General features: G+C 50.5%; 1 protein-coding gene across 1 annotated transcript in view; it reads left to right on the top strand.

The window, feature by feature from the left end:
- Positions 1 to 11,522: 11,522 nt before the first annotated feature.
- HS3ST3B1 (heparan sulfate-glucosamine 3-sulfotransferase 3B1) overlaps positions 11,523 to 13,760 on the top strand; it is a 30,298-nt gene continuing 28,060 nt past the window's right edge. The window contains exon 1 of the mRNA XM_032129223.1: positions 11,523 to 12,125. Coding sequence (XP_031985114.1) covers positions 11,683 to 12,125 — 443 coding nt within the window. The 5' untranslated portion in view covers positions 11,523 to 11,682. The remainder of the gene's footprint in view (positions 12,126 to 13,760) is intronic.

The raw sequence follows: 13,760 nt of genomic DNA, 5'->3' as shown, positions 1-13,760 counted from the left end.
TCTGCATCTCTGTGCTGGGCTGTGCAAACATCAGGCTTTGAGGGCTCCTTGAACCTGGAACAGCAGTTCCTGCATGGAATTGCAATGTTGTTTTTTCCTTATCCCATTTGGATAACTTGAATATGGTTGTTCACCACTCTTTATCCTGGTTACTCAGGAACTCCCCATGAACTGGCCCTGCAGAATCACAGAATGGTTTGGGTTGAAAGGAGCCTTAAAGACCACATTGTTCCAACCCCCGGCCATGGAATACCTGCTCTTTATGTGGTAGTGAAAAAAATAGCAGTGTTGTGCTGTGTCCCTCCTAGCCCTAGGTCTGCTGGTAGCTGAGAGGGTCCCATCTCGGTGTTGCTGTCACAGGAGGCAGCTCTGCACCACCAGAAGCCTGGACTGAAGCTCATGGAGAAATCTGAACCAGCGACTCAAGATGATGAAGCCAGGTTTTGTCTATTTGGACTTGAAACCTTTTGTGTGGTTTTGTGGATGAAACAGTAGCCCTAAGGCTCAGGGAATCTTCATTCTTTCCAGATCTCTGTAGAAGAAATGCACCAGCTGTTAAATAGGGATGGAAATACTTCTTGTTGGAGGAGGGAACAGCTCATGTCTCTGTCAGCCCATGCCCATTGTTCTGAACAGCCTGGCAGGGTGAGTGCTGGGTAAGGCTTTGAAGAGTTGCAGGGGGACTGGGGTCTCCCCTCCTCTCTCCTTTGCCCTGACATTCAGCAGATCACGGAGCACACCACTCGCAGGGTGGTGTGGGGAACTGGGCTACATGACTGGGAGTTGCCCTGAGCTCTCAGGTTCACAAGGAGCCCCAGGTCTTGTATGAACTGTGTGTGGTACCCGAGCAGGGCAAGCATCCTGGTACCCCTGCCAGGGAGGCATGCCAGCACAGCAGGCAGTTGGTGGAACAAAGTGCTCTGCTCTTTGTTCCAGCATGAGTGAGGAAACCCAATCCCTGGGCTCACAGCGTTTTCCTTCTCATTTCCCCCAATGGGCTTTTTTTTTCACATTTCCTGGATCAATCTCTGATATAATCTGCCCCAGCAGAGTCACACATTCACACTCTCCTGGCTCCAGCAGCATTTCCCACTCAGCCAGGCCACGGCATTTCAGGGCTTACACAAAACACACGTCCTTTTCAGTTCTGAGGGTCCCAGGAGAGTAGGAATGGAAACAGTGATACTGTTAGAAATCATTGTCATTACAGATAGAAAGCATGTTGTCCCAGTTGCTCTCCAGAGGTGATTAGATATTCCCTCTTCCTTGGAAGTTCAGGGTATCTACAGAACACTTTCCTATTATAGAGATATCAGCACTATTTCCTACAAGCAGCTCTGCTGGAGGTGGTAATTCTAGGTGCTCCATTGCAGGCTGTCCCCAAAGGCATTTTGAGTCATGGAATTTCTTAACCAGGCAAAGAGCCAGTCCCGGTGAGGGCACATGGGATGCAGGATGCCACTTGTGCTGCCCATGGGACCTTGAGTCAGTTACTTGCCTCTTGGTGCTGCAATTTCTTCTTCCTGTTGTGGCAAGGTCAGTGCTGCAGGGCAGGGCTTGACCCCCAGGGGTACATGTCCAGCACTTGGCCTCGCCCAAGGTAAGTCAGAGTCTGATTCTAATGTTCATCATCTCCCAAACAGCTTGGGGTTAGTTTGGAGTCAAAGGTCACACCTGTGTTGCAAGTTCAGAAGTGTCATCGGTGATGACCCTCCTCCATGAGATCCCTCAGACTGTGCCCTTCTGGGTGATTCCTGCAATGGTTTTTAGTCCCCTCTGAAATAAAAGTGCTACAGGCTTCTGTGGCTCCAACAGGAGGTCTAGTGAGCTTCAGAGCTGCCTTCGAACCCTTCTGTTCACAGAATCCCAGAGTAGCTGGGGTTGGGAGGGACCTCTGGGGATCATCTCATCCAGTGCCCTGCCAAGGCAGGGTCACCCAGAGCAGGTGACAGAAATGTGTCCAGGTGGGTTTGGAATGTCTCCAGACAGGGAGACTCCACACCTTGTCTGGGAAGCTGTTCCAGTGTTCTGCCACCCTCTGTGGAAGTAAGTTCTTTTTCATGTTGAAGTGGAACTTCTTGTGTTTTAGTTAATGGCCACTGCTCCTTGTGCTGTCACTGGGCTCCACTGGCTCCATCCTCCATCACCTCTGCTTTTCTGCTTCCAGACTTTACCTGTTTGCACTGAAGATTTTCCAGCCTGGGTCAGCACCTTGGGCTACTTTCCAGTATTTCAAAAAAGTACAGTTCATCTGTTTCACAGAACAGGGTTGGCAAAACGAGCTGTTTTCCCACAATGTGGAGATGTTTTCCTGCCGTTCCTAACCAGCTCTGGCACCCCCAGGCCTTGGAGCGAGAACTGACAATTTGGCAGCGGGCTCAGGCTGGCGCATTAAACCATTCTGGGAAGGTGCTGGGTGTTTCTCCCAGTGCCTGAAGGGTCGTGGCTCTCAGATGCTTGTTTGAGCATTGCTGACCCTTCCTAAGAGATGCTTTGCATGTGGTGGGCATAGACAGTCCTGGGGAGGTGGTAAGGAGCTGCTGCCATGGCCCATGAGCTTTGGGAGAGCACAAAGACTTAAAAAAGGGTGCTAGAAAGGAGGGTGCCTGGCCCTCACCACTAGTGCTGGAACAGCTCTAAATTCATGCTTGTATTCCCATTTTTCTAGGACACTTGACTCTGTCTTGCCCACTGAGGGACTGAGGTACCTAAAGGGAGGTTTCCTTGTGTCTCCGAAGTGTGGGCAGCCCCCAGGACTGGGGCTGTTTTGTGGTTGAGGTTTTTCCCTTGCTTTTGCTGTTCCAGATGCATCCCATGGTCCTTTCTGCCCCCTGCTCCCCTTTGTAACACTTTCTATTCTAATTAGAGATTCCCTTTCATACATTTTTTTCATTGAATACGTGCTGTAACACGCACTGCCTGTGCCCCTCAGAACTGCGGCTGTAGCTGGACTCTGTTCTTCAAGGGAAATACAGACTTTGGGGAATTGCCCTGGGTGATTGGAAACAGCAGGGATCTGATCTCCCACACTGACCAAACTGTCCCTAACTGGGACCACTGGGGACATCTTGCCCATCTTCCTCACCCAAAAAGCAAGTAGAGGGAAGAGGGAAAGAGTCATACCTGCAGGTAGGATGCACAGAGACCAGACCATGGTGCTGGGGGATCTCCCAGCCTGGCAGGATGGGCTCCAACACTGAACGCCTTCTGGCACAGAATTGGATACACAGCACTCAAAGCTCATTTGCAAAGAAGTGTCTGGCCCAGAGACCCATCTTTTGTTTTTTTTAACCAAGGAGAAAGATCAAGATTTTTGCTGCTGAGAAAAGCTGGGAGATGTTTGGGGTTTTGTTTATTTTTTAAATTTTTTTTGGCCATGGAGAGGAGACACTGTATCAAAGTTTAAACAGAGATGCCAACAAGGTAATTAAGGCATTTCTGCAGTGCTTCCAGGGGAGCTGCTGGATGGCATCCAGACCTGGGAAAGGAACAGCCTGAGTTTATCAGGTTAATTCCAAGGTTTGGATGGATATTTGTGCTGCAGAGCTGCCAAGGCCATCCCTGCACTGAACCACTCCCAGCAGCACCAAAGGGAAACTCAGGCATGCCAGGGGGAAGCAGGGTGGCTGGGGCCACGTTGTCACCCAGCAGCAGAGAGGAATATTATTTAGATCTCTTCTGTCTCATCTGATTGCTCTGACCTGGTTGTTACATTGCACTTGGCTTTCAACGGGAGCAAGGACTGGCAGGAGCTGTCAATATGTTGGGAGTGAGGCTGATTAACCCTCCTCACTTCGAAAATGAGCATTGGGAAGAGTGTAGTGCAACCATCTGCAGGCAGATGTTCCCATGCTGTCTCTTCACTGTGCTACTCAGAGCTCTGCACAGAGTGCAGGTCTGTCCCCACCCTGGACCCCATGGACCTTGGCCAGGCCAGGCAGTGCCTCCGCGGCTGCCAATAGATGACAAACGCTTCTGGTTTGGGGTGGGAGGGGGTCTGTCCTCTGTGGTGTAATTGCTGCCCGGCAGGTCTGGTCCCCAGGAGTCACCCAGCACTGCATCCCACGCTCCTGCTGGGAGCAGCATCGCTGGGCTTCCTGCAGGGCTTGCTCCGTGGGGGTGTTTGGGAGGTGCCCGTGGGTGAGATGAGCCCCCAGGCTGGAAGAAGTGCAGCTGAACGAGGTACCTGCAGACCTGAGCCTTGGTGACGTCTGTCTCTGGAGCCGTGACTGTGCCAGAGACGCTGTCGGACTCCACAGCTCAGAGCTCTGGAGACTGTCCAGCGCCGCCCGCTGCTTGTATGCCTTTCTTTCAGTGGGGACTGCAGGAAGGCCGTACTGGACAGATGGCCAGAGGGACAGGGATTGCTCCGCGCGGCTGCCGGGATGTGCGGGCCGAGTCTCGCTTGGCCGCGGTGGCGGGAACTCCCTCTGTTGACTTCTCCCGAAGTTGCATCCCTTCATCCAGTGGTGTCCCTGGCTTTGGTAGTAAGTAGCACCTTCCGTAATGTCTGTAGCCCTTACTAAACCACAGACCGGACTGATTATTGCTGCTTTTGTAGCCTTTGCAGAGCTGTTTTTATTTATAATTGCACCCCGCTGGTGTGTTCATAATGATTTTCCCAGCTGCATCCCATGCGGTCCGGTGCTGCAAAGCCACATTTTCATAGTAGCTGTTGTTGCTTTTAATCACTTGTTATTTGGATGATGTATTAATAGCAGTATCTCTGTGAAGCTTTAGAGTGTTTTCTTTTTCAAAACATTTACAATAAAAGCTAAGTGTTAGCCCTAATAAAACCTGTTTCCTTTGGCTACCTCCTCCAGCAATGAATCCAATTAACTGAGTGCTTAGTGGAGAGCCCGTCTCACCCTGTCCTGTCCCACCTCCACCCTAGAGCCTCTCCTGAATTTCTGATTAAAAGGTGTTTAGGACCCCAGTGGGAATTGGAGGGGTGTGAACTTGTAATTGCCCATGTGCAGACTGTAGGAGGCTGTAATAATCCCACCTATACTTTGCAGATGTTCATTTATGCCTTGTGATTCTCCTAAACCCCAAATAACCCATCACACCGTATTTCCCAGAAAGGAAGGATGATGAGGCTGGGTGGTTTGATGCTCTTGAGATGAGAAAGCACTAGTGAGAACAGAAATAAAACCAGAGCAGGCTGTTGCCTCCTGAGAATCCTGAGCCTGTGAGTGGGGAGGAGTGGGGTGATGTTCTTTATTTTAGCCATTTATGGGGGAAACAACTCCCCAGCAAAACCTGTCTTTGCTGGAAGTGGTTTAAATGGAGCACTAAACTCACTGGGGCTTGTGCCTTTAATTTCATTCAGAAGGCGACGCTGAATGGACTTCTCACCCACTTCAAAAGGCTGTGGCAGTGTGTCCACTGTGGTGCGGGTCATTCATGGACACTACAGGAGATGTGAAAACATCTGCTACATCCATGCCTGCTCCTTTCAGTACAGTTACTCCCCTTGCTAATAATTGTCTGTGTTCTGTCATCTAGAAAGGGACTTTGTGTTCCGTCCAGGTATTCTAATGCTAATTTGTTTAGTTAAAAAGAAGAGGCTAAACAGATGTGAACCATTTGGTTAGGTTGTAGTTCATTTGTTAGGAAGTGCAAAGGATTCTTGGCAGGGTATTAAATATTACCTTGGCTGATCACAAACACTTCATATTTCAAGAGAGGAAGGGAGGTAGGGACTGCACTCCATAAATCAGCCTTTTCAAAGAGACAGAAAAAGGCAAACATTTGATAAATCTGTGTCATTATACTTAGAGATCAAAGGGGGTTTTACATATGTATTTATGCAACTGGCAACCTAGGAGACAGTAATAACAAACATAGATCTCTGACAGCTTTACAAAAATAAAAATTAGCCTGTTCTAATCTGTAATTATCTGGGAACTGTGCGAGGTAGGAGGTTACTCACACTAGAGCTTTGCTAATGCTGAGACGGTGAGCAAATGTTAAGTCATTCATAAATACATTAGGAAGTTCCGTGGGCAAGGGGTTGCCAAAGCCACTGGGTGGTAGCAGGGCAGGGCCACTGCATCTGCAGCCCTGGTTTTATCCACAGAGCCCAGATTAGGCAGGCAGGGGTTACCAGAGCCAGAGGTCACCAGGGAAAGCAGCGTTTCCCTACGTGCCTTGATGAAAATCATTCCTTTATGATGAAAATATATAATGATGGAAATATAAAATGATGGAAATATATAGTGATGAAAATCATTCCTTGATGATTTTCCAGAAAATTATCTATGAGGAATCTACCTGAAGGATCCCTGAAGGCAGGAAGATTTCCATCTGGGGGCTCTCTGCTGCTTGCCAGTGAGCTCCATGTCTGGTACCTTCCATAGCCCCACATGGCATTGTTGGCCTGGATGAACCCTCCCACTATTCCCAATGGCTGGTCCATTCTATACAGCTCAGTAAGTACAGGACTGGAGCCAGAGGCTCAGGAAAGTCAGGGAAGAAGCCTGAGAAGACCCTAGAAGGGTTTTGCAAACAGCAGAAGTAAGAGGAGGACTAATGGGGGCTGCAGTGGGTATTGCTTTAATCCAGGGCAGAATTTAGCAGAAGAATTGAAACTTCTCCAAAGCAGCAAGGGCCATTGCATCACACAACAAGGAGAAATCCAGTTGTGTTAAAATAATTTCATGGACAAAGCAATGCAGCCACAGAAATTAGAGATGGAGAACTAGCATTATGTCATCTCTCCTTTCCTTCTGGCCAGTCGCTGGGCTGATTTCCTATTCTCTTGTGCTGGTTTAAAATGACTTCAGCAACTTGGTTTCTGCTCATTCCCATGGGAAACTTCCACAGTCTATAGATTTCGCTGGTAGGAAACTCTTCTTGACAGTCAGACTATATTTTCCTTTACTCAATTCCATCACATCACTCCTACTTACACCTCCTTGGAGCACCCTAAATGCTCTTCTCCATTGAAGTCAGTGCAGTTAAGCGAGCAGTAAATTTGGTATGTGGCACTTGGAGAAATAGATATTAAAACCCCAGGGATGAATTAGGGAGCAAGGGGAGGGAGGGCAGTGGGGGAAAGGAAATGGTTTCAAGTTAAGAGAAACAAGATCTCCTCTTACATCTGTATAGCGGTGCTGCCCGTGGCCCTGGTGGGAGCATGCCCAGGACAACGCAGAGGGACACTGTGAGAGGCAACGATGTCCCTTGGATGTCCCTGGGATGTCCCTGGTTGGTGGTGGGGTTACGAAGCCACAGCTGAGGGCTCTAAGGCATTATGTGGCACTTGGACTTGGGTGCAGAGGGGTTGCATAAAGCCCCGGGCACTTGCCTTGCCAGTGGCTGAGCTGTTTTGAGTCCCAGTGATGGTACCTGCAGTCACCCCGTGGCCTGTCTCCCCCGGGGTGGCCCAGTCCCACCATTTGGCTGTTTGCAGCTGGGATGGCCACTGCCTCTACTAGTCCAGCAATCCTGGTCCAAGAACACTCACTGCAAGCTGCATATCTATGGGTTAAAGCACATGTGTTTCTCAGGACAAAACCCCAAATGTCCTCATGCCTTTCTCCCAGCTCTTACCTCACTATTGTGACATTAAGACAAGTCCAGCAGATGTGTGCAGTGGTGGAGAGAAGGCTGTTGACAGACACACAAGATTTATCTGTCGGTGATCCTCATCTTCTGTGTGCTCTGGAACAGCACAGGATACGCTGCACAGGACGTGTGGCAGAGGTGAGGGGAGGAGACAGCAATAAGGATTTCCTAGGGTGGGAAAAAGTGGAATAAGGAAGTGCAGGACTTCTCTTCCTGGGGCCCTGCAAGGGGGAGAGAGGGCTGAGACAGTTCCGTGACTGAGGAACATCTCAGAGTATTGCAATAAGGACAAAATCCCATTATAGATACATATGGATGGATGAGGAACGCAGAAGTCTCACACCAAAGCCCTGCCTCTCAGGGTTCTGGGTGCTGTATGTTCCCAAAAAGGGGGTGGTGGTGGCTGGTCACCTCCTCTCCGGCCAGGTCACTGTACAGCAGAGCACTCCAGGGTTACACGCTCTAGAATGCCTCATTTTCCCATGATCATGATTAACATCATGAAATGGTGAATTACTTTTCTCAAAACAGAACTTTAACCATGTCAGGCAAACTGCATCCTGTCTGGATTGGGACCAAGAGCACATTAACTTGATTTTGGGTACTTGCTCCTATTTATCACCCCATCAGGCTTGTTCCTGCAGACCTCTGAAGAGCTGGGTGTGAAGCCTTCATCTTTCAGAAGAAGGAGCGTTTCAGAAATGGCCTCTTCAGTGTCAGAAAAATAACATTTGCTGAAAGGACATAACAGATTTTCTGATTGGAAATAGAGAAAGCAACAAAGTGAAACTCAGCATCCCAACAGGACTGGAGAAGCAGTGGAAACTGCTGCCTTGTGTCCAACTCCAAGAAAATACTGGAAAGCACATGGCTGCATCTGTAGGACACATGGCCTGGGAAGAGTCACCCAGAGTGGATGTTGGTGAGGTGAGCCAACAGACCTCACTCTTCCTCTCTCCTCACTGTGGATTTGATCACAGGATCACAGAACAGTTTGGATTGGAAAGGCCATTAAAGATCATCTTGTTCCAACCCCCTGCTATGGGCAGGGACATCTTCTGCTAGACCAGGTTGCTCCAAGCCCCATCCAACCTGGCCTTGAACACTTCCAGGACTGGGAAATCCACAGCTTCTCAGCAGTGCTCCACTAAGTGCTACTGTGACCTCTTGTCAGGAGCTGCACCTTCCCAGTGCCATCTGTGTAATCAAAAATCATCAAGAAAGAGGATATGGAGACTGTACTGATGCAGCTCAATTAGTTACTGATTAACCAGCCAGCAAGACAGCCACTGCTCTGATCCCAGGGCACAGAGCAAACCCAGCCGTGCATTTCTGGTTGTACCCATTCCTTTCCAACTCTGTTTCTTCAAAATATTTCTTGCCCTGTGCCCCGCTCCGTGGCCACAGCACACATGCTCCTCCCGCAACTGCTGCATGGGGCACGTTAAGCAAATTTCAGGAGCCAAGAGCAAGTGTTGAGCCGAGCTGGAGCCCTGCTCTTGAGATGGCAGCAGGAATGGAGGAGACCTATGTCCTGCCAAGCAGTGGTGTGGGCTCCTGCTGGAGGCAGTGGGTCAGTCTGGAGGATGGAGCCACAGTTGGTTCCCAACCCACTGGTCGAAACCTCTCTCATGCACACTCCTCATTCCAGGGAGAGCCCAGCCCTCCTCCTGACCTACCTTAGCATGGATGCTTTTTCTGATCACTTACCCATTTGCCATTCCTTGGGAGAAAACTCCTGCCATCCAACTGTTGAAGATACAATTACAGTAAAACCTGTCTTGGGGCTATTTTTCTTAAAAAGCCAATCCAGTTTTTACAAGCTACAGCTGACATATATTAAAAGCTTAAACCAAACTTTCTGTGACATTTTGTTGATGTTATCCTGGCTGGTGCTGGTGGATGTAAGGAACAAGGAGAATTATTTCATCTGAAGGGTTTCCCTGTTAGCTCATGGGTGTAGGAACGTGCAGTGCAGCAATCAGTGTGTGGAAGCAGCAGATTTTCTATTTGGAATTGTACAAAACACCAAGTGCAGAGGTGAGTAAGCCTGGGTGCAGGAGAGGCACCCGTGGAATGATTGGTGCCTACAGCTGTGATTCATGCAATGCCTGGAATTGTCCTCTTTAATTCTCTTCACAGTTTCCCATCTGGGGAAGCTGGCAGAGCTTTGCCAGCACACAGAGGGAAACTGGAAAGCAATTCCTCCTTCCTTCTGCCACAGCTTGGCGCCTCCATCTCTGCTTGATTTGGGATCACCCTTCACACCACAGAGCCCAGCAGTGCCACCTATTTTATCTCACAGCAGAGAAATGGTGGAATTGTTGGCTGTTGACTCTGTAGCAGAAGTACAAAAGTTCTCCTTGTGTCATCCCAAAATCTACTTTGCAAATACCTGGTCCTGGGGAGAATGGGGACGAGTGACACCGGTACTGATGGAGATCTGGGTGGCCCAAGCTCTGTGTTAACCCACTGAGTATCTTTTACAGAAGTCATACACCTCTCACGGTCTTATTTCCCCTCTTCAATCTGCTTGGTTTAATTAGTTTGTAAACTCCAGTTTGTAGTTTCAGATTATTTTACAAGATTCTCACACCACAGCCAGTGTGATGGAAGCAGTTCACTTTTGCATAACAGGGCAGGAATTGATGTAAAGTTGATATATGAATAAGTCAGGATAGTGCTGTTGCTTCTGACACACAAAATTAAGGCTCTTCATGCTGAAAAGATTCTCCTCTTGTTTGGGGGAAAATTTAAAAATAAAGGGGTTTCAGCAAAACCTCACTCTCCCCTCAAAGCAAAAGTGCTCTGAAAGCAGAAAATTCTGTACAAAAATCTATACATCTTTTAATAAAAACATGGTAGAAAAGTAGCCCAAATGCATTGGAGTGGTAAGTTACATGATTGCGGGGAGAATAGCAGCTAAAGCACTTCCATGGAATGTGCAAAATCTGCCTCCCTGGAGAACGCTGGAGTGATCTTGTCCTGGAAAGGAGGGTCCCACAGCTAATGGTGTTGCGGGAAGGATCTCCTCAGACAGATGCTCTTAATTTGCCTTTCAGGACCTGTTGTATTGGGTTTGGTTTCTGTGCGTTACTCCCATAATGTGGACCATGGCAAATCTCACCAGGAATTTTTACAGGCAGCGATTTCAGAAGATACAGCGTGACAGAAGGTGCAGCTGATTGAAAAGCCGACTCATCAAAAGAACAGGCAAAGCGTAGTGTCACAGAATAGTTTAGGTTGGAATGGACCAACCTTTAACAAGGTCATATAGTCCAGCCCCCTGCCATGGGCAGGGACACCTTTCACTAGACCAGGTTGCTCCAAGCCCCATCCACCCTGGCCTTGAATGTTTCCAAGGATAGGCCATCCACACCTTGTCTGGGCAACCCAAGCCAGTGTTCTATCACTCTCATTGTAAAAAAATTCTCCCTAATATCTAATCTAACCCTGCCGTCTGTCAGTTTAACACCATTATCCCTTGACTGTGCTAAAAGGTTTGTCCCCACCCTTTTTATAATCCCCCTTTAGGTACTGAAAGACCACAATAAAGTCTTCCTGGGGAGTTTGCCGTCCAAGTATTTGGGGGATAAAGAGGAGAAAAAAAATGACTGAGATGCCCCCAACACCATGATGCCCCCAGTGCCTGGCCCCCAGCTGGCGATTCCCTGCAGTCGTAGGGGGACAAGGCATGGGAAATCCAAGCCTGGAAGTGGATGTCCAGCACACGAACCCCTGCGGGAGCCGCAGCGACCTCCCGACCACGGCGGGCGACGGAGCCGCTGCCCGACGGAGCGGCCCCGCCCCCCCGCGCCATCAGCCAATAAGCGCGCCCGCTGCCCCCTTGGCCCCGCCTCCCTCATTATGCGCGAGCCCGCGGCTGTGATAGGCTGAGGGCGCTGCCCGTCCCCCGGGCTCGCGCCCCGCCCCGCTGCTGCCTTTGCCTGCGCTGCCGGCGGCGGGAGACGGCGCCGGGCGGGTGGCAGCGCCGGGCACTCGGCGGCGATGGGGCCGTGCTGAGGCTCCGCGGGTACCCATGAGGCGCCGGGCAGAGCCGAGCCGAGCCGGGCGGGCTCCAGTCATGTATCCCGGTGCGCCCGCGGGCACATGGGGCAGCGCTTGAATCGCTGCCTCGATGTCCCCGTCGCGTTGCCGCCGCTGAGGCGGAGGCTGCTGCTGCTCTTCATCATGCTCTTCCTCTGGCTCTATATGTTCTACTCGTGCGCCGGCTCCTGCGCCGGGCTGGCGGCCCGCGGGTCACCCGCGCCGCCCCGCGCCGCTCCGCCGCTGCCCCCGCTGCTGCCGGGGGAGCCGGGCGAGGAGAGCAGCCTGGAGGAGCAGCGGGCAGCGCCCGACGCCGGCAGCCCCATCTCCAGCTTCTTCAACGGCTCCGGTACCAAGCGGCTGCCGCAGGCCATCATCATCGGCGTGAAGAAGGGGGGAACGCGGGCGCTGCTGGAGTTCCTGCGGGTGCACCCCGACGTGCGCGCCGTCGGCGCCGAGCCCCACTTCTTCGACCGCAACTACGAGCGGGGACTCGCCTGGTACAGGTACGGGCCGGGCTGGGGCGGGCAGCGGCCCCGCGGCGGGACGGGACTGAGAGGGGTCCCCGCCGTCCTGCCCGCCCCGGTGTGGGAGTGCGGTCGCCCCGGGCTCCGGAGCAGGTTGTGGAGCGCCTAGGGCGAAGAATAAATGTTCCGCTAAATGCTTTCCCCCGAAAACACAACCTCTAAAAATATAATAAACCCAGCGCGCAACTTGCGCTCCCCGTTAGCCCAGGCGGCGGCGGGGCGTCTGCAGGTTTTACACGAACCAAATAATATTTAATCTGTATATAAAGGTTAAACATTAATTTATATTTTTAAACACTCTTATTCCGCTGTACTTCCATATCTTTTGCTGGAGCGTTTATTTTTCCTCCAGCTCAGGGTGTTGCTGAGGGATGACCGGTGTGTCTCCCGGGTCTGCATGGGCTGGCGGGCGGTGCGCTCAGCGACCGTATACTTGCGGGGTTTTTGACCTGTTTGGTTTTGGGTTTTTTTAACCCATTGGGGTGGGATTTAACCCGTGTTTTGGGGGTTTTTTCCCCCCCTTTTTTGGGGGGGGCGAGGTGGGGAGGGTTTACCCGTTTGGGAATTTTTTTGACCAGTTTGGGAATTTTTGGATGCGTTTGGAGGGGGTTTGACCCGTTTCGGGAGCGCGGCGGCAGCTGAGACTGGCAGGCGGCAGCTCCACTTTCCAGATAAAACTTTCTCACTCGCTCCCTGCGTTCCGTCTCCGTTAACTTTCTCCTACCCCGTAATCATCTCTGGAGCTGATCGATTGCCCGAGGTCGCGATCGCCAGCCCGGCGCTGGATTGCGGGAGCGGTGTGTAGTGTAGTGGGTAACGGGCGCGTCGGGAATGGGATGAACCCTTGGACTGGGAGAAAATTATAAATTTCTGGCTTGCATCCTGTAAGGATGGATGTAATTCTAAGTGATTTTGCGAGGAGCAGCGCGGTGCGGGATGTCTGGATGCGGGTGGGCTCGGCGGAGCGGGCGGCGGTGGGCGCGGAGGAGAAGCGCGATCGGACGCCGAGCGAGGGCGGCCCCCATTTCGGTACCTTTCTCACCCTTTTCCGATTGAAGTTCCTTTATCGGGAGTATTTTGAATATGTCTTTCTACTGAGTGTTTACAGGAATACTAAAGTAGCAGGGACGGAAACTTTGAAGCTAGATGGGAGCTGTGAAGTTACGAATTGTAACCTCTTTGTAGTCTTGAAACTCCCACCCAGCAAGTCCGATTATGTTTATGTCTCTTTTTTTAATGTGGCCATCCCTCAGCAGCTAGTGAAATGAGTGCAGGATAAGATCTGATGAGGAGGAAGTAATTTTTGAAAGCTGTTTCGTTTTAGGAAATTCTGTCATCTCGGTGGAGGATGTAGCATGTTGTCCCACAGCAGCCCGAACGAAAACTTTGTAAATTCAGCTGAGTTTAAAAAAGTATTAATCTCGCATTTTGAAGGGGAACTTGCATATAACAGAGCAGAAAACCTGTCAGGATTTATTAGCAAAATGGTGTTGTATGTGTTGAACTCTGTTTTTAATTAGGAACCTAAATTAGACCATAAAATGGTTGATTAATCTTTTACAAGTAAGAGGTGGAAGGGGAGAAGGAGAGAATAATGCTATTGATTGAGTTCAT

The sequence above is a fragment of the Corvus moneduloides genome, chromosome 19, assembly GCF_009650955.1.
Source record: "Corvus moneduloides isolate bCorMon1 chromosome 19, bCorMon1.pri, whole genome shotgun sequence".
NCBI lineage: Eukaryota > Metazoa > Chordata > Aves > Passeriformes > Corvidae > Corvus > Corvus moneduloides.
Note: the sequence above shows the minus strand (reverse complement) of the source record. Positions and strands in the feature narration are given on the sequence as shown.